Genomic DNA, 18,195 nt, shown 5'->3' with positions numbered 1-18,195 from the left:
GGGGGACTCCTGGGCAGTGACTCTGGCGGTGGCCTCCTGGCCAGTGACGAGGGGGCTGGCCTCCTGGGCAGTGACTCTGGCGGTGGCCTCCTGGCCAGTGACGATGGGGCTGGTGGTGGCCTCCTGGCCAGTGACGATGGGGCTGGCGGTGGCCTCCTGGCCAGTGACAATGGGGCTGGCGGGGGCCTCCTGGGCAGTGACTCTGGCGGTGGCCTCCTGGGCAGTGACTCTGGCGGTGGCCTCCTGGCCAGTGACAATGGGGCTGGCCTCCTGGGCAGTGACTCTGGCGGTGGCCTCCTGGCCAGTGACTCTGGGGCTGGTGGTGGCCTCCTGGGCAGCGGGGATGATGGCGGTCTTCTCCGCCGTGCTGCTCCTCCCAGACTTTGGCGATTTCTTCTGGACCTTCCCCACCTTGGGAGGAGTCACAGCTGAGTCAACACGCCCCCGGGACCCTTGTGTGCGGCTTTAGTGGCTGGAGTCTTCCCCCTCTCCCGCTGGGCACTGTCCAACTTCTGGTGCTTCACAGGGGGGGGGACTGGCTGTGCCTGGTGGCCGGTGCACTCCACATACCTGTAACAACAGGCACCACTGGTCCCGGAGATTTGTTGGCTGAGGTGCTAGTATGGTGGGGGGGTGGTGGGAAATAGGTTAAGGGTGGACAGGAAAAGTTTTTGGGAGACATTGGGACAGGTAGCTGGAGGGGGTTTGGGAGTGGAGGAAGAGGTAGTGGTTGTAGGAGGTGTAACTTTTGTGGACTTGGGTGCAGGTGCATGGGCTGGAGGCTGTCGTGAGGTGGATGGCTGTTGGGTGGGTGTGTGCCTGAGTTTGTGTATCTTCGAAGGGGGCGTCACAGACACACTGGGAGAGGACACAGGGGACGTGGAAATGGTAGTGGGGGTGGTGAATGCACGTGAGCGGGATGTGGTGGTGGGAGTGCTGGTGCGGGAAGTAGTGGCTGTAGTGGTAGTGCATGCAGGTGTGAGTGTAGACGAGACTGGGAGGGAGGAGGGAGACGAGGAGGAGGGGGACACAGTGGAGGCAGTGTATGTTGGTGTGTCTGTATGTGTGTGATGCTTGTGTGAGTGCCTGTGGGATGTGTGGTGCTTATGTTTGCCTGAGCTTCCCTTGTGTGGTGAGGTGTGTGCAGGCTGGTCTGATGGTGTGCTTGGGATAGGCTGCGGTACAGGGGATTGGGTCTGGGTGGAGGAAGTTGGAGGGGGGAGGCTAGACACAGGGACAATGTCTGCCATCAGTGCTGAGGCCAGAGTTTGCAGGGTTCGATAAAGGGCAGCCTGACCAGAAAGAATGCCCTCCAGGAATGCATTTGTGTGTTGCAATTCCCTTTCTACACCCTGGATGGCATTCAAAATGGTAGACTGCCCAACAGTGAGGGACCTGAGGAGGTCAATGGCCTCCTCACTGAGGGCAGCAGAGGTGACAGGGGCTGAGGTGCCTGGGGCGAAGGTGATGCCCACCTTCCGGGTGAGCGGCCACGGGGCGAAGGCTGAGGGGCTGCTGGGAGGGCGGTGCTGGTGGGGGGGTGGCGGCTGTACCTGTAGAAGTGGGAGGCACAGATTTTGCTGCCACCACAAGGGAGCTCCCATCGGAGGATGAGTCCGTGTCGCTGGTTGCAGATCCTGTGACCGTGGTGGTGCTCCCCTCGCCCTTCGTCCCACTGGTGTATTCTCAGTCCATGGTGTGGCCCTCCATGGCCATGTGGGATGCAGCTCCCTCGTGCTCCGGTGCCACTGTACCTCCACCTGATGATGCTAATGCACACAAGAACAGGGAGACCACAAAAAGGGGGGGGACGACAGAAGAAAGACAGGTTGAGTGCATGGCTTACCGCTACCTTTGGCGGACAATACAGACACAGCAGCCACCTGCACTACGTCGCGCTGTTGGGCTCTACAGATGCAATTCCTGGGATATGCCTACATGGCTATGGACGACATCTGCACACATAGATGACACAGGGGCATGAATACCTGTACTTGGCACTCTACAGAGGTGGGGTGGGGTGCTACATGGCCTGCATTACGGAGGGGCCTAGCCTACGGAACTCGCCCTGGCCTAGGGAAACCCACAGCCCTTCTCCCCCACCCAGACTCCTTCAATGTGCGCAAATTCCGCTAAATGATGTTGTACTCACCCCCTTGTGTCTGCTGTGATGCACTCAAGTGCCCATCCAACTCAGGGTAGGCCACCGCCAGGATCTGGAACATCAGGGGGGTCATGGTTCGACGGGCACCCCTCCCACGTTGGGAGGCCATCCCCAGCTGAGCCTCCGCCGTCTTCTTGCTCCAGCGGCGAATGTCCTCCCATCTTTTCTGGCAGTGGGTGCTCCGTTTGTGGTGGATCCCCAGGGTCCAGACGTCCTTGGCGATGGCACACCAAATATCCTTCTTCTGGTGGGCGCTGACCTACATGACATGTACAGGGGAAGTAGAGAAGTCATTAACAACTGCACCGTCTAAGTGAGTGGCCCACATCCCTACCCTTGCAGTGTGGCACATGCATTCACAGTCCTTCATGCACGCAGAACTGTGCCCCCTTCATTCTTACAACCAGCCCTCTCCACACAGGCATAGCCCATACAACGTGCTCCCTGTGTACTTACCTGTTGGTCTGGAGGACCATAGAGTAGCGTGTACTGGGGAGGACCCCGTCCACGAGCTTCTCCAACTCCTCTGCAGTGAAGGCAGGGGCCCTTTCCCCAGACGCAAGAGCCATTGTCTCTTCCAGACCGAGGTCACAGCAGCACTTGCAGTGTAGGTCCTCTCCTGTTGAACAGCTAGAAAATGGCGGTCACAACCGCGGCGGTCACGTCCGCGGCGGTGAGTACCATCACTGGCTCCTGGGACCCATAGGGTCCAATGTTAACCAATGCAGCATTGCGCAGCAGTCTTCGACCACCTACCGCGACGGTGTACAACGCCAGCGCAGTTACCTCACATCCCATTGTCCCAGTTTAGAGGTCAGGCAGCCGCCATTTCAGGGGCCCACATGGCCTAATTACCAACTGCGTCACACATACCTAGGCCTTGTCTCACAACACAAATACAGGCCACATTTTGTGTATGAATGGTGTTCTGTGTAGACTGTGGGTACATACCTCCGAGTTGTTTGACTCTGTAGTCGCTGTTGTCCTTCCTAGGCACCGTCCACTGGGACATGTGAGGAGATGGCGGAATCCTCCGGTGTTCCAACCGCTGGTGGACCTGTCGACAATGGAGGAAAGAAGTTTGATCATCACCTACAGGTTTGACCGTGCCACAATCCAGGAACTGTGTGCCCAGTTGGAGCCTGACCTGATGTCAGCAATCCGCCATCCCACAGGAATCCCCCTCAAGTGCAGGTGCTATCAGTGCTACATTTCCTGGCAAGTGGGTCATTTCAAACAACAGTGGCCATGGCATCAGGGATGTCCCAGCCTATGTTTTCCAACGTGTTGTCCAGAGTGTTGTCTGCCCTTCTGAAACACATGCGGAGCTACATCGTTTTCCCTCAGGTGGAGGACTTGCCTACAGTGAAAGGTGACTTCTGTGCCCTTGGACATATCCCCAATATCATAGGTGCCATTGATGGGACCCATGTAGCTCTGGTCCCCCCCCCACAGGAGTTAACAGGTGTACAGGAACCGGAAGAGTTATCATTCCATGAATGTACAGATGCTATGTTTGGCAGACCAGTACATCTCCCAGGTAAATGCTATGTTCCCTGGCTCTGTGCATGACGCCTACATCCTGCGGAATAGCAGCATCCCTTATGTGATGGGTCAACTCCAGAGGCACCGGGTGTGACTATTAGGGGACTCTGGTTGTCCCAACCAGTCATGGCTACTGACCCCAGTGAGGAATCCCAGGACCAGGTCAGAGGAACGCTACAATGAGGCCCATGGGCGGACTAGGAGGGTGATCGAACGCACCATCGGCCTCCTGAAGGCCAGGTTCAGGTGCCTCCATATGACAGGTGGTTCCCTATTCTACTCACCAAAGAAGGTGTACCAGATCATCGTGGCCTGCTGTATGCTTCACAACTTGGCTTTGCGATGTCAGGTGCCTTTTCTGCAGGAGGATGGTCCAGATGGCGGTGTTGTGGCAGCTGTGGAGCCTGTGGACAGTGATGAGGAGGAAGCAGAGGAAGAAGACATTGACAACAGGGACTCAGTTATCCAGCAATATTTCCAGTGACACACAGGTGAGAAAACATTCCTGCCTACTACAAGTACTTTAACACTTCTACCTCTATCTTGTCTGTCGATTTCAACCAGTATATGGTCACTGAGTTGTACATTTCCCTTACGGTTTCACAGGTGTGGTTTCCAACGTGTGTCATCTGCTTAGATTCCTCATGGACTTGAGATGTGTGACATAGGTATGTTGACATTACATTTGAAAAAGCATTTTGTCACTGTCATTGCTAATACACATTTTCGAAATCACAGACTGACTCCAGATTGTTTTGTGCTTCAAGGGTGTTTATTGAAGTGCTCAATATTGGAGGGGGGTTGTAAAATGGTGAGGGGTGATGGTGGAGGAATGTCCATGGCAGAGTCCAGTCTATTAGTCACACATATGCATTGCCCATATGGGCATAGGAAGTGGAGCTGGGGCAGTTCCAATATGGACGGGGTTACAAAGTGGGACAGTGGTTTGACAATCAGGGTGGTCTCATTTCTTGGCGTGGGTCTTGGCATCGTGCTCTGTCTTGTTCCTGGATCTCAGGGACCGCTTGCGGGGTGGTTCTCCGTCTGCAGGGGGTGGGGTGCTGGTGTGGTGGTCCTGTGGTGGTGCCTTCTGTCCACTAGCGCCGGCGGAGGTGGTGGGCAGTTCATCGTCCATGCTAGTGTCAGGGGCCCCTTGGAGTGCCACAGTGTCCCTCCTGGTGTTAAGTATTTCCTTCAGCACCCCTACGATGGTGCCCAGGGTTGGAGCTGATGGTTCTGAGTTCCTCCTTCAACCCCAAATACTGTTCCTCCTGCATGCGCTGGGTCTCCTGAAACTTGGCCAGGACCGTTGCCATCGTCTCCTGGGAGTGATGGTATTCTCCCATGATGGAGGAGAGGGCCTTGTGGAGAGTTTGTTCCCTTGGCCTGTCCGCCCCCTGTCGCGCGGCAGCCCTCCCACTTCCCCCGTGTTCCTGTGCCTCCGTCCCCTTAACCGTGTGCCCACTGCCACTGCCCCCAGGTCCCTGTTTTTTTGGGGTGGTGGGTTATCCTGGGTTCCCTGTAGTTGTGGACACACAGCTGATTGACGTGTCCTGGGGACGGAGGTATGGGCCCGCTGGGTGGGTGCTGTGCTGGTGTTACCAGAGGGTGGAAGGTCTGTGGTGGGCTGTGCCTGTGTGAGGGGAACCGACTGTCCCGAGGCCCACGATGGTCCGGGCTGGTCATCTGGATCCAGTTGTACAGAGCTGCTGTCATCACAGTGGGCCTCTTCTGTGGGTGGGGTGGAGATGTCTGGACCCTCCTGTCTGGTGACGTTGGGTAGTGGTCCTGCAGGGGTGTAAAAGCATGATTATTGCATCTGTGTGTGTCATGGTGTGCAATGGGTGGGTGACCGTGTACCCCAGTGCTAGCATTCCTGTGTGTGGGCTTGTGTGATGATCGTTGAGGGAGGTGTTATGGGTATGTGCAGTGGGCATGCTTTAGTGATGGGTGTCCATGTTTTGTTGTGTGATGCAGGGCTTGGTGTTGGGATGTGTGGTTTGTGTTATTAGTAAATTTGTGAGGAGTTGGAGTGATAGGGGCGGGGGCGAGGGTGGGGGTCTGTGATAGCATGCAGGTAGGGTGGGGGATATGATAGTTAAAGGTTTGACTTACCAGAGTCCATTCCTCCACCGACTCCTGCGAGGCCTTCCGGATGCAGAATCGCCAAGTCCTGCTCCTCCCATGTTGTTAGTTGTGTGGGAGGAGGTTGGGGTCCGCCACTAGTCCGCTGTATCGCCAGGTGGTGTCTTGAGAATACGGAACGAACCTTCCCCCGTAGGTCGTTCCACCTCTTCCTGATGTCGTCCCTATTTCTTGGGTGCTGTCCCACTGCGTTGACCCTGTTGAATATTCTTCGCCATAGCTCCAAATAGGTGTGGCTTTACCCAGACGATTTCCTCCACCATGACCCTGAACTCCTCCGAGGAGAACCTGGGGTGTCTTTGCTGTGCCATGGGGTGGTGTAGGTGATGTGTGGGGTGGGGTGTGTGGTGATAAGTGTGGTGATATGTAGTGGTGTGTGGTGTTTTGTGTGTGGAAGTTGTGTGGGTGATGGTGTTGAGTGCCTGTGGCTGCTAGTTTGTGGATGGTGGTGTCTCTCTGGCCTTCTTTTGGAATTATTTTGGTAGTAGGGGTTTGTGGGTGATGTGGGTGTGTGTTTTATATTGTATTGGGTGTGTGGATGTGGTGTGTGGATGTGAATCAGGTGTGTGTATTTCGAATTGTCCAATGTGGCGGTGTTTTGTATGTGTGTGTGTATTTTGAGCACGGCAGTGTGTACCGCCAATGGAATACCACGGTTGAAAGACCGCCGCGTGTATTCCTGGGTCGTGATAGCATGGGCGTATTTCTGTTGGCGTGACGGTGGAGGTTTTGTTTTCGTCAGTTTATCACTGACCTTTGGTGTAGCGGACTTGTGTGAGTGTCTGGATTTTGTCGGATTTCGAGATGTGGGTCGTAATAGCTGTGGCGGATTTCCGCTGCCGCAGCGGTGTGTTAGCGGTCTTCTGCACGGCGGTAAGCGGATTTTACCGCCAATGTTGTAATGACCCCTTAAGTGTGCAGATGTTACGCTGCAGGTCGGTAATCCACCCGCAGCCCCCCATTCTCATCCCGCAGGCCGCTTTTTGTTGCGTCTGGCCTGCCGTGGGACGTTTGTTCACCCACAGTGTCCAACTTTTGTGCGGTGGCACATTCGGACGGCCCGGGGTCAGATCGCAGATCTTGCCACAGTCTCAGCATGCTCTGCCTTCGCATCAAGGGGACCCTTGCATCGCATATATAATACTTATCTATTTTCTTGGCTTTCATCTGTCTGCCCTTTTGATCATGGGGGCAAAGCTTTATTGGTCCCAGAATGCTTGTCTATTCCAGCATGCACTGCTCTTTCCTTTTCCTAGTACCTTTCCAAGATTGTGTTTCTCCTATTTTGCCCTATGATAATTTCCAAACTCAATATGGAGTTTTTCCATTTCCTGTTTGTTCATTTCCTGTTTTACTGGCATATAAGGGGCTTGAGTTCCTTTCGTCTTTGTGTTGCAACACTCTGGTTTGGTGGTCCTCACTCCTGTTTGTTCCTGCTGTGGATTGCTTTCTGCTTGGTTTTCCTTTCAATTTCCTGATGTTCCAGTTCTTGGAGTCCTGAGTTCTACTGTGTCTTTTCTGATTTTCTGGAGCTTCTTTCTGGAGGTTTTTTCCCCAGTGGTTTTTCCTCTGGAGCTCCTTCTAGAGGGCACGGACTGCTTGGGTTTTCATCTTGCCAGCAGCACCGTGGCTACCAGAAGGAGTCGCCCTTGTCTTGGCCAGACCAGAACGTACAAGATCTGAAGCCATACTCCACCTACATCCAACAGAGGCGGTAAGGGAAGTCGAATCATGACAGCAAGACACTTGTCAGAAACAGTAGTTGCAGCCATATTTACTCCTACCTCATAATAGGGGACTAAATGGGTAAATCTCCATATAGAGACTTCTGATAAGTTGAATGGTTTCTCACAGTTACTGCTTGTTTCAGGAAAGTTTCAGCCCTTTGCTTCCTCTCTGATGAGCTAGGGGAGGAGCTCAGACCATAAGAATCCCACAGCATTTAGTATGGCTTGAAGCTACCTGTGGTGGAGAAGTTTACAGAAGTGCTGAGGCGTTCGCTGGGGGAAGGTGGTGGAGCGGGCCAGGTTGTTGTGTTCTTGCCACATCAGTGGAAATACTTTATCCCACCCTTCTGATATGTCAAAAAAAAAATTGTACTCTTTACTTTGAAATTGGTGTACTGTTAACAACCTTTGATTTCCACAAATCATGCAGGGAAATTCAAGTTAATATGTCAGATCATAAGGGGTCTTGACATATTGCATGATTACAATGAAAGAAATGCTTTAAAAGCAAATGCAGAAAAAACTAAAGTCCTGGTCTTCAGTCGTCAATCAAAACATTTGCATAGAAGATGGAAACTTGGACCTCTAAGCATATAGCTGCAAGATAAATATCACTACTTGGGGGTCTGGCTATCAAATACGAGGAGAACAACACACCAGGCAACGGCCTTGACTTCCAAAGCAGTGAAAATCTCCCATGCATTAGAAAAACTCCATCAACTGCTTAAAGCACCCTTATTTGAGCCTCTAGGGAGGGTGATAAGAGCAAAATTGCTACCCACAATTACCTACGGCCATTTGGCATTTCCGGGCAAATTGCCAGCCACTCTAGAGAATGCCCAGATGAGAACTTACAAAAGGATTCTCAAGATCCCCAGACCAACAAGGCATGCAGGGATACGTTTAGAATTAGTTATTAAAAGTATGGATTTAATGTGCAAATGGATATGATAAAGCTTTACCAAAATGTCAGCAGGGGAGAGGCATATAGCCTGAGGGGGACCTTGAAAGTAGTTTTCAAAAATAAAACAAGTAGTTGGGCCATCTATATGAGGCCCCTTCCTATTCTTCAGACCCTGCCATCACGAAAATGGTATTGAAGAAAAAGCTGAAAGAGCTTGGTGTGCAAGCTTCTAGAGCCAAAGATACTTTAATAGTCAGGGATATCTGTGGAGCTGATGGCTTGTATGAATCGCATGCAACCACCAAAGGCCAGCCCTATGTAAAAGCACCTTTAGAAGAGCGAGTGTTCCAGAAAATTCTGCAGATGCGCCTTTTTAACTTTACCAGCCTGGGAATATCGATGGAAGTGGAAAATTACACAATGGCACGTGCACGAATGCACGTTGTGCACGCTGTGTAAATACCATATTGAATCGATAAAACATCTTGTATGCTGTAGTCCATGCTTGGCGTCTGAACGGCACCTGCTGTTAAAACCTCTGTTCTTGAAAGATGGGGTGAGAACATGTAACAAAGCTTTAAGTCTTATTTTCACTGCAGTGGTCCCCATGGAACTAGCCAGTTTTGGAAAATTCTTTTATAAGCTATGTTTAGCCTCACGCCAGGCAAGAAGCCAAACTAGCATGTGTATTTGGGGAGGGAGGGGGGCCCTTAAAAAAACGGCTCTGACAAGATGGCTCCTGCCACCCAAGCTATCCCTCTCTGTCACTCAATGGCCCTGGATGATGAGCTGAGAGAGGTACTTTATGCACAGCAGCTCCCTGGCTAGTGTATATCTTGTTGCGCTGGCCCCGGGGAATGTCGAATATGGCTCTGGGACAACAGGCGAACAATTAGTTGGTGCCCACAGAAGGTGGCATTACAGGTACTCACTTATGTAACAGCTTGTGTCTAACAGTTGGGAAACCCAGGGTGGGGCGATCTTCTCGGTTTTATAGTATTTTACTGCATTTAGTTAGAAGGTGCTATGATCAGGCATCAGCTTTGGCATCTAAAGGGTATTTCGTGCCTTTTACTTTTATTTTCTTCTCTTTTATTATTTTAATATGTTGTAACGATTTTAATTAATCATGCAATAAAGATTCATTCATTGATTCATTCATTCATATGTCAGTTTATCTATACAAACAGGGCACACAGGATTTAGGTTTACTGGTGCTTCTAATTGCCTTTTTCATTCTCACTTGTCTTCCTGGGTATTTGGTTATGAAGGGATCCATGCCCTAGTGACTCTACACCAGAAAAGCTTAAATAGTAAGACAGAGTGCAGATCTCACAGGTACCATGAAGATCAAGCTTCTCGAAACCCGAAATTCCATCATTGTCCATGGGCACTAGCACAAGGGAGAATATCACTCCTTTGTTCTTGATTGGGAATTGGGAAATATTTCAGTATCCAGTGGTATCCCATTGGTATTGTAAAGTGAGAAATAGTATGTCTACAATTTCAAAGTGTGCACGCATCACTGGTACCGTGTGCCTACTCTAATCTACATCTACATTTATCAACAGGTTTTGTCACCAAAATTTGTACTTCTTCACTGCAGCCTTTAGTATCTCACAAGTGACGTAATCTGAATTACAAGATGGCAGAAGTCTCCTTAGTAAAAAGAGCTTTGTTGATGTTTCTTCTTCCTTTGCATGTTTTTGAAAACTAACCTATCTTGTGAGACAGATAGTAGGGTCCAAATTCTAGGCTTGAAGCCATCTTACCTGTCCTGTGTTCAGTAACTACTAAGGATGGCACCTGGAAACCACTTGGATAGTGAGTCATTCCCCTTTACTTCTGACTCACGAACTGTAACTTGGATGAGCAGCCAAAACTTGCTCCAGGAGGTGTAATGTGTCTCATAAAAGTGCAACATTATACAACCAATACTTGAACAGAGCTATTCATTTTAAAAGACGGAAAGGTAGAGAAGGTGGGGCATTGTGAATGTGAAAAATAGACACAATACTGAGAAACTGAGTGGCATATTTATACTTTGTTTGCACCGAATTACCATCATTTTTTCACTCTAATTCGGTGCAAGAGTATCTCCATATTTATACTTTGGTGCTAGACCCGTCTAGCGCCAAATTGATGGAGTTAAAGTCATTTTTTGGAAGTGGAAACCTACCTTGCCTTAATGAGATGCGAGGTAGGCGTTCCCGTGCAAAAAATGACTCTATGGCCTTAACACCATATTTATACTCCTGTGCACAAATGGTGCACGGGAGGGAGGAGGGGTCAAAAAATGGGGCAAAGCTTGGGTCAGGGGAAGCGTTAGGGGACCTGTGGCTCTATTTCCATAATGGAACACCATGGAATAAGCCCACCATGGAATAAGCCCACAGGTGCCCTCCCCAGGCTACAGGGACACCCCTACCCACACCAGAGGGACAGTGGAGGATGGGGGACCCCACCCCAGGTAAGTACAGGTGAGAACAGGTAAGTATTTTATTTGATTCTTTAAAGTGTCATTGGGGGCCCTGATGTGGCCCCCCTTCATGGCACTGGTTGCATTGGCCATACACAGGGGACCCTGGTCCCCTGTGCTTGCCATTGGGGTGGTGGGCATGACTCCTGTCTTTTCTAAGACAGGAGTCATGTGGTATGGATGGTTTTGCGCCAGAAAATGACCCTAAGCAGGTTAGAGTCATTTTTTTACTCTAACCTGCCTAACACCATTTTTTGATGCAAACACCCCTTCTTCCATACCCAACCAAAGCCATTTTTTTTGCCACTAGCATACACTTTGCACCGGCTTGTACCATTCGATAAATATGGTGCCCGGCTGGTGCACAGAAATGGTGCTAGCCGGTGCTAAACTTTTTGGTGCAAAACTGAGTTGGTGCAGTTTTGCACCAAAAATGATAAATCAGGGCCTCAAATTCTAGGGAACTTGGTGGTGATATAACACAAAACATTATTTGAGCACTTGGCAAACATGGGTGAGGGATCAGATCTCTTGTGAAAAGGTTACCTTAAATGCATTGACCAAAATCAGAGACATTTACTAATTCACTGTGTTCCTGGCTAACCCAAGGTACTACAGTCAAATCTAGTAGGCTTCCAGGGTTTTCTAGGTCCTATGATATGCCTGCCAGTTTTCCTAGTTTTTGGTGCTACTCTGAATTCCAGAGAGCTAGCTATGTGACCTAATAGTCCTGACCCATTAAAAGGGACAACAGGAAAAAAACAGAGGGTTGCATTTAGAGCCTGGCGGGTAGCACATCTTCTAGAGTGACACCCCATGAGAGCCACACAACTGTGAATTAATTCTGGAATGGGGATTAACTGCAGACCCAGTTTTACTGGGTGCCATTCTTCACGGTTTTCAATCCTCTGGTAAATTAACACTAACATTTACCTCTGCTCTGAGCAGGTAGTAAATGTGAGCTGGGCAGCAGGTACTGGAAGGAAGTTGAGGGAGGTTGAGAGATGGGGATAAAGGTGCCCTGGCATGGGGGAGAATTACATGCTTCCATCAAGCCAAAATATAGTGCTTGGGCAAGGACAGGAAAAGAGGTGTGATTGCTATTACAGGTAAAGCCTTATGAGATTTTCAACTCCAATGTTCCCATGCACAAGAAAAAACTGAGTGCGGGTACACTAGCCTAATTGTGTGTCCATTGTATGGAGTGAAGCTTGATACTTAAACTAAATTGATCATAAGAGTCCTTAACAAAATTTTTTGTCTTTCAGGTAAACAATTTAGGGCAGCGAGATCTCCCTGTCGTAGTCACTTTGCAGTTCCCAGTGGAACTTGGCACTGCCCAGGTCTGGAACACAGAGGATGTTCTCATACAGAAGGTATTGATGTGTACTAAAGAGGGAGAGAGGAATTCTGTCAGATCTAGACTATTATCTGCATTCAATGAACATACTATCACTGTGTAAAAGGAAAATATTACAGCATATTGATGAAAACAGATTTAAAATAGTTAAAAGGAGTTAGGAAAGATGTTTATGGGCACATATTACATCTTTTGAAAAGGCAAGAGAAATGTTAGGTAACATTCAACTAACAGTCTCATACATTATGTCTAAAGCTATTCTGTATACTAAAGGCTAGTTGCTAAGATTGGTCACTTTTTTCATTTGCTATTTTCAAAGAAGGACAGTGCCATTCTATATTTACATATGCTTTGAACTTCACAAGCCACAGATTTTTGCTATAATCTGTTATAATAATAACCATTGCTGTTGGTTTGCATATGAAATTGTTGGTATTGACATGACCGCAATCAGTACTGAACATCAGGCACCAGAATAGGCCTTCTGTCTTTTGTGTTTGAGTGATGAAAACAACTTTCCCTTACATCAGCAACTACTGGTGAACCCTCCAAAACAATCTCAAAGCAAAACAAACTGATCATGGGTGTTGATTCATCAAACTGCCAAGGGATTGATTGCTTGCGTCATTTTACAACGCCAGCCGGGCACTGTTTTTATAGAATGACACAAGCTGGCGCTAAGCTTGGGCTAATATCTAAACAAAAAGATGCTAGCCGGGGGGAGTGGCGGTAGGGGTGAAGGGACTTTTGCATCTAGAAATGACGCCAGGCTGGGTGGAGGCAAAAAATTTGCCGCTAACTAGCCTTGTGTCATTTTCAGATGCACAAACATCCAAAAACATGACTCCTGTCTTAGCAAAGACGAGTCATGCCCCACCACCCCAATGGCCAACTCAGAGGACCAGTGTCCCCTGGGCATGGCCATTGTCCCCAGTGCCTCATGTCAGGGCCTCGAATGGCACTTAGAATTTCTTTTAAATAAAACCAACCTATACTTACCTTACTTACATGAGATGGAGTTCCCCATCCTGTCATGCCCCTCTGATGTGGGTGGGGGTGTTCCTGGGGCTTGGGGTGGGCACCTGTGGACCCATTCCATGGTGTTTGAACATGTAAATGGGTCCTCAGGTCCCCTAATGCCCAGGTGTTAAATAATGGTGCTAGACAAGCTTAGCGCCGTTATATGGGTCCGCCTCCCACCCGTACGTCAGCATGGGGGGATAAATATGGCGCTATGGGGATAGTGTCATTTTTGGGATGGAAACCCCTACCTTGTATCTCATTTAAGCAAGGTAGGTTGATGCATCCAAGAAATGGTGCAAACTCTAATATTTTGACTCTAGACAGGTCTAGTGTCCAAATATAAATATGGAGTTAGTTTCCGCTGCATTTGTGAAAAGAAAATGATGCAAATGCGGAGAAAACATTGTATAAATATGCACCCTGGGGGCACATTTATGAGTCCCTAGCGCCACCTCGCACCACATTTGTGGTGTTTATTTTGACGCAAATGTGGTGTTAATGTGGCAATTCCCATGGACCATGGCGCAGATTTATGGAAAGTGGCACTGCACCGAGTGCAGTGCCACTTTCCCTGCGTCCTGTAGTGCCCCCTACCATCACCATATGTGTGCTGTATTTAAAATACGGCACACCATGACGCAGGATAGGGGGCAATAGCGTCATTCAATGTGATTGATGTACTCTGCAGGAGTAACGCTAAAATGTTGGAGCTACTCCTGCAAAGTACATAGATGCCCATTCTAAATAATGGAAGCCCCTTTTAACGCCTGCTCTGGCTTGGGGAGTGGATCGGGGGTAATTATCCAATATGCCCACTGGTGGCCAAAACAACTTTGTCCCCATTTATTTGGGGTAGGGCTATGGCCATACCCCCACCCTCTTTCCTGGTCTCTGGTGAGTGCCTTACAAAAATAGGCTGATCTGCCCCCAAGGGGGCAGAAATTTTCCAACAGTAATGTGCCCCAATGGGGAGTGACCCTTTCCGAGGGGGCTGCTCCCCCCAGACAAAACACACACATACCAATCCCTGGTGCCTAAATGGGTTTTGCCCCCCTTGGGGTGGATCGACCTAATAGAAATCAAGGTGGGCAGAAATGGCCGATAATAAAATTTTCCCCCAGGGGAGCGACCTTTGCCTAAGGTGTCACTCCCCCTCTGTAAAACATTTTTTTTTAATCCCTGTTGCCTACTGTTTTCTCAGAAATGGCCTAAAAGAAATTTGCCCCCAAGGGGAGCAACCCTTGCCTAAGGGTTCGCTCCCCTTGCATGAAACTGACAAAAAAAAAAATCGCTGGTGTCTAGATTGGCCTAAAAAGATAGGCCGATCTGCCCTCAAGGGGGGCAGAAATGGCCTAAAAATAATTTGCCCACAGCGGAGTGACCCTTGCCTAAGGGGTCACTCCCCTCCTGTGAAAAAATAAAAAAGTAAACAATCCCTGGTTATCAATGGTTTCAGCTCCCCCGCCCCCCCCCCAGTTTGCCCTATCCATTGGGCCAAACGGTCTATGAGGGTATTGGGTACCAGAATGAAATCGCCACCCAACCTTATGTCCTTATCAGGAGACGCCATCACACGTCCCATAACATCCATGTGGAATGCTTCCTGGTGGTCATTAGGGGCGTCGGTCGTAGCTATCATGAATGTATAGTTGTGAAGAACAGGGCGAAGCAACAGCATCCTACCATGAATTTCTTCCTGTTTGAAGTATGCATCTCGGGAAGTGCATGACCAAGAACAGGGCCACCCCAGCTAGCTTCTGCAGACCTGAAGAGAAAATCTGGCGGTCAAACTAGCAGGAACACAGGCAGGGCCAGTCCTTCCTGAGTAGATGAGTCTCTTGAAGGAGACATATATCACATTTGGATTCTTTGAGCATGGAGAGCAATGCCAGGTGCTTCACAGGGGAGTTTAAGTCTCGAACATTTAGGCTAAGTATTTTAATAATTTAACCAGCCTGTCAGTAGAGCATGGCCTGTCAAGGAGGATGGTCCATATCTGATACTGAAGGAACAGTATGTCACTCATCAACTTTGCAAAGCTGCCTTCAGCACAATGGATGTGGGTGGAGGGGTAACAACAAACCAGAAGGGTGAGAAAAAACAAAAACAACAATAAACTAGCAAGGTTTCTTTCTCTGGACCCAACATTGCCACATGGTCATGGTCCATTGCCTCGGTGACAAGTCAGTTCAATATCCTGGTGTCTGAGGGAGGGGATCTCCGCCACTCCAGGCACAAGTAGCAATGCCAGTGCAACAGTACCCCCGAGCCAAAATCAATGAAGAAGTAGAATGGTGAAACCATTTTAGACAGTGGTATCGTCATTATTTAGCTGCAACATTGAGGTCAATCATCCTCAGTTTCTAAGGGACTGCCATGCTGTTGGAACTGTTGCAGTAATGCTGTCTGCTCCTTTAAGCTGGTCTGAAGGTATTGTCAGAGTTTTTTTCACTGCTCGCTTCTGCCGCCGGGACCTCCAACAGCCTTTGTGGAAAAGTGTAGCTTATGCAGGTCTGTGTCATCTTCTGTGAGAATGTCGAAGCCCAAGGTAGAGTGTGTCTATGCTAGGGTGCCATGTATTCCAGACAAATATAAGCTGAAAGGGATGGTCCCATTTATAGCAAATCTCCTGGTCACGGGGAAAGGTGGTAGCATGCCGTAGTGCACAGCACTGCTGGAGGGTGATTGCAGAGAGGTCCTAGAAGATACTCAGTTTTTCTCCCTTGAAGGTGATGGTGGATTTGTCTCTTACAGCTGCCATAATGAGTTATTTTTATTTATACGAATTGAGGCAGGGGTCCTAGCTAGCCTGCCCACTTTGTGAGTGTGGTCTAATGTTATGATTTTGTCTTCAACTCTGATGCTATCTGTTGGAAGAGTCTCATTGCTTATTCCTCCAGTTTTCCTACATCCACCTGGGGTGTAGCACCTTTAATACATACATTGGAGTAGTGCCAGCGGTTTTCAAGGTCTTCCAGGCAGTATAGCAGGTCCTCATTCTTGTCCCGTAACTCCAGCAGCTTGCAGAGGTAATTATTGAGCTCCTCCTCTCTTTGATCTCCTCATCTCTCAAGTGAGTCCATCTGCTGCCCCATGTCGTCCAATTCTTTCTTGGTTTCTTTGACTTCTGACACCAGCTCTTGCTTAAGGGCTGCAATGTCTTCTCTCAGCATCCCAATGAGAGTCTCCAGGAATGTACGGGCCACCAGTTCCTCAGCCAGCAGATTTTCAGAGAGAGATGTAGACGCCATGAGGGATGTGGGTGTCAGAGAATCAGAGCGTTGTTTGCCTTTTTTTGCATGGGGTTTTCACAGCAACTCTTTTAATGAGGCATCTTTCTTTAAACTGTGCATTGTGCTGCACACTCCAAACCTTCACCATCCTCAGGTGGAGGATGAAGGTTCTCTCTCTGTACTTGGTTAGGGCATGTTGTGTGGCAGGTCGAGGAGACCTGCTTGCTGAGAGTTTCTCATCACCGCTCATGTCTGAAAACGAGGCATCAGGGTAATTAAATGGCACTTGCTATGTCCACTGGCATAAGCGCATGGTGTGACCAGGAATCCCCTTATATAGGCCGGACAGTTGGGCAACTCGTGCCTTGTGGGGATTCAAATCTCTGCCACAGGCCTCTCCCCCATCCGAGCAGAAGGTGTACCAGCCTTAGTGGGCAGATTGAACAAAGGCCAGTGAATTATGTTCCCATGCTCACCTTTTGAGACTGATAAGATCCGTGCCGCCTGGTAGAATTGTGCAGACCCCCACGGCAGTTACTTGGCACAGCACTGTTCTGGCTCCTCAGGCGGCACCGTGCTGCTTTACTTTTAGCTCCTCAATGTCTGAAGTCAGGCAGTGAGCCAGCTATATTCAGGGTCCCCGTGGGGCTACAGCAAGCCAGTGAAAGCTGCATGAAGCCTCACGTTCCCCTGGAGGTCAGGCACTGTCTCTCACCAGGTGGCTGTCATTTTGGTTTGGCGGCAGCCGTCTCCTTGTGACTATGGCCACCGCCCTCTGCTGCTTCTCACATTCTGGAGCCATTCACTCTGCTCAGCTGTATCCTCCTGATGTTCCAAGGAGGCCTGGCTATCAATAGGGGCCTGGCAGCACCTCCAGTGCTTTTTCTCTACTGTGGCGCAGCAGATCTCCAGGAGTTTGCTACTGCACGGGCGCCATATTGGCCCCCTTGTGTGCAATTTTAAAGGCAGCCTTGCTTGAATTTTGGCTTGGTATATAAATGATAATATAAGTAGACTACTAGACCTTTGTGTTTTGTAATATTTTATTGAGATGTTATGATCAGGAGTCATAGCATAAATTGTTTGAAGTAATATGCATGTAGAAGTTTTACCTTCCACTAAAACAACAAGGCCTTTGCCACAGCAAATTAGAAACGAAGGGGCAGATTTATGGAAAGTGGCGCTGCACCAAGGGCAGCGCCACTTTCCCTGCGTTCCTTATCACCCCCCTACCTCCACCATGTCTGTGCCATATTTAAAATATGGCACACCATGGCGCAGGGTAGGGGGCTATAGCATCATTTCTCTTGATGCTATTGAGGTACTCTGCAGGAGTAGCGCCAAAATATTTGCGATACTCCTGCAGAATACATAGGGCCTCATTTTAAAGAATGGAAGCCCCCTTTTAACACCTCCTCTTGAGCAGGCATTGAAAGTGCTGTAAAAAATGGCGCAGGAAAATCTCATAAATTTCCTTTTGCCATTTTTCAGGCTCTCCTAACGGGGGAATACCCACTTCACATACGTTATGCCTGGAGCAGGTATAATGTAGTGCAAAGGATTACAGAGTGGCACAATGCATGCATTGTGCCACTCTGTAAATGCGGTGGGGGGA

At 49.2% G+C, this 18,195-nt stretch overlaps 1 protein-coding gene across 2 annotated transcripts in view; it reads left to right on the top strand.

The window, feature by feature from the left end:
* Positions 1–18,195, top strand: part of LOC138304332 (integrin alpha-M-like) — a 628,283-nt gene that overhangs the window by 564,488 nt on the left and 45,600 nt on the right. For both annotated transcript variants that reach the window (XM_069244296.1, XM_069244297.1), the window contains one exon: positions 12,233–12,340. In XM_069244296.1, the coding sequence (XP_069100397.1) occupies positions 12,233–12,340 (108 nt within the window). The remainder of the gene's footprint in view (positions 1–12,232; positions 12,341–18,195) is intronic.

The sequence above is a fragment of the Pleurodeles waltl genome, chromosome 7 (assembly GCF_031143425.1).
Source record: "Pleurodeles waltl isolate 20211129_DDA chromosome 7, aPleWal1.hap1.20221129, whole genome shotgun sequence".
Taxonomy (NCBI): domain Eukaryota; kingdom Metazoa; phylum Chordata; class Amphibia; order Caudata; family Salamandridae; genus Pleurodeles; species Pleurodeles waltl.
Note: the sequence above shows the minus strand (reverse complement) of the source record. Positions and strands in the feature narration are given on the sequence as shown.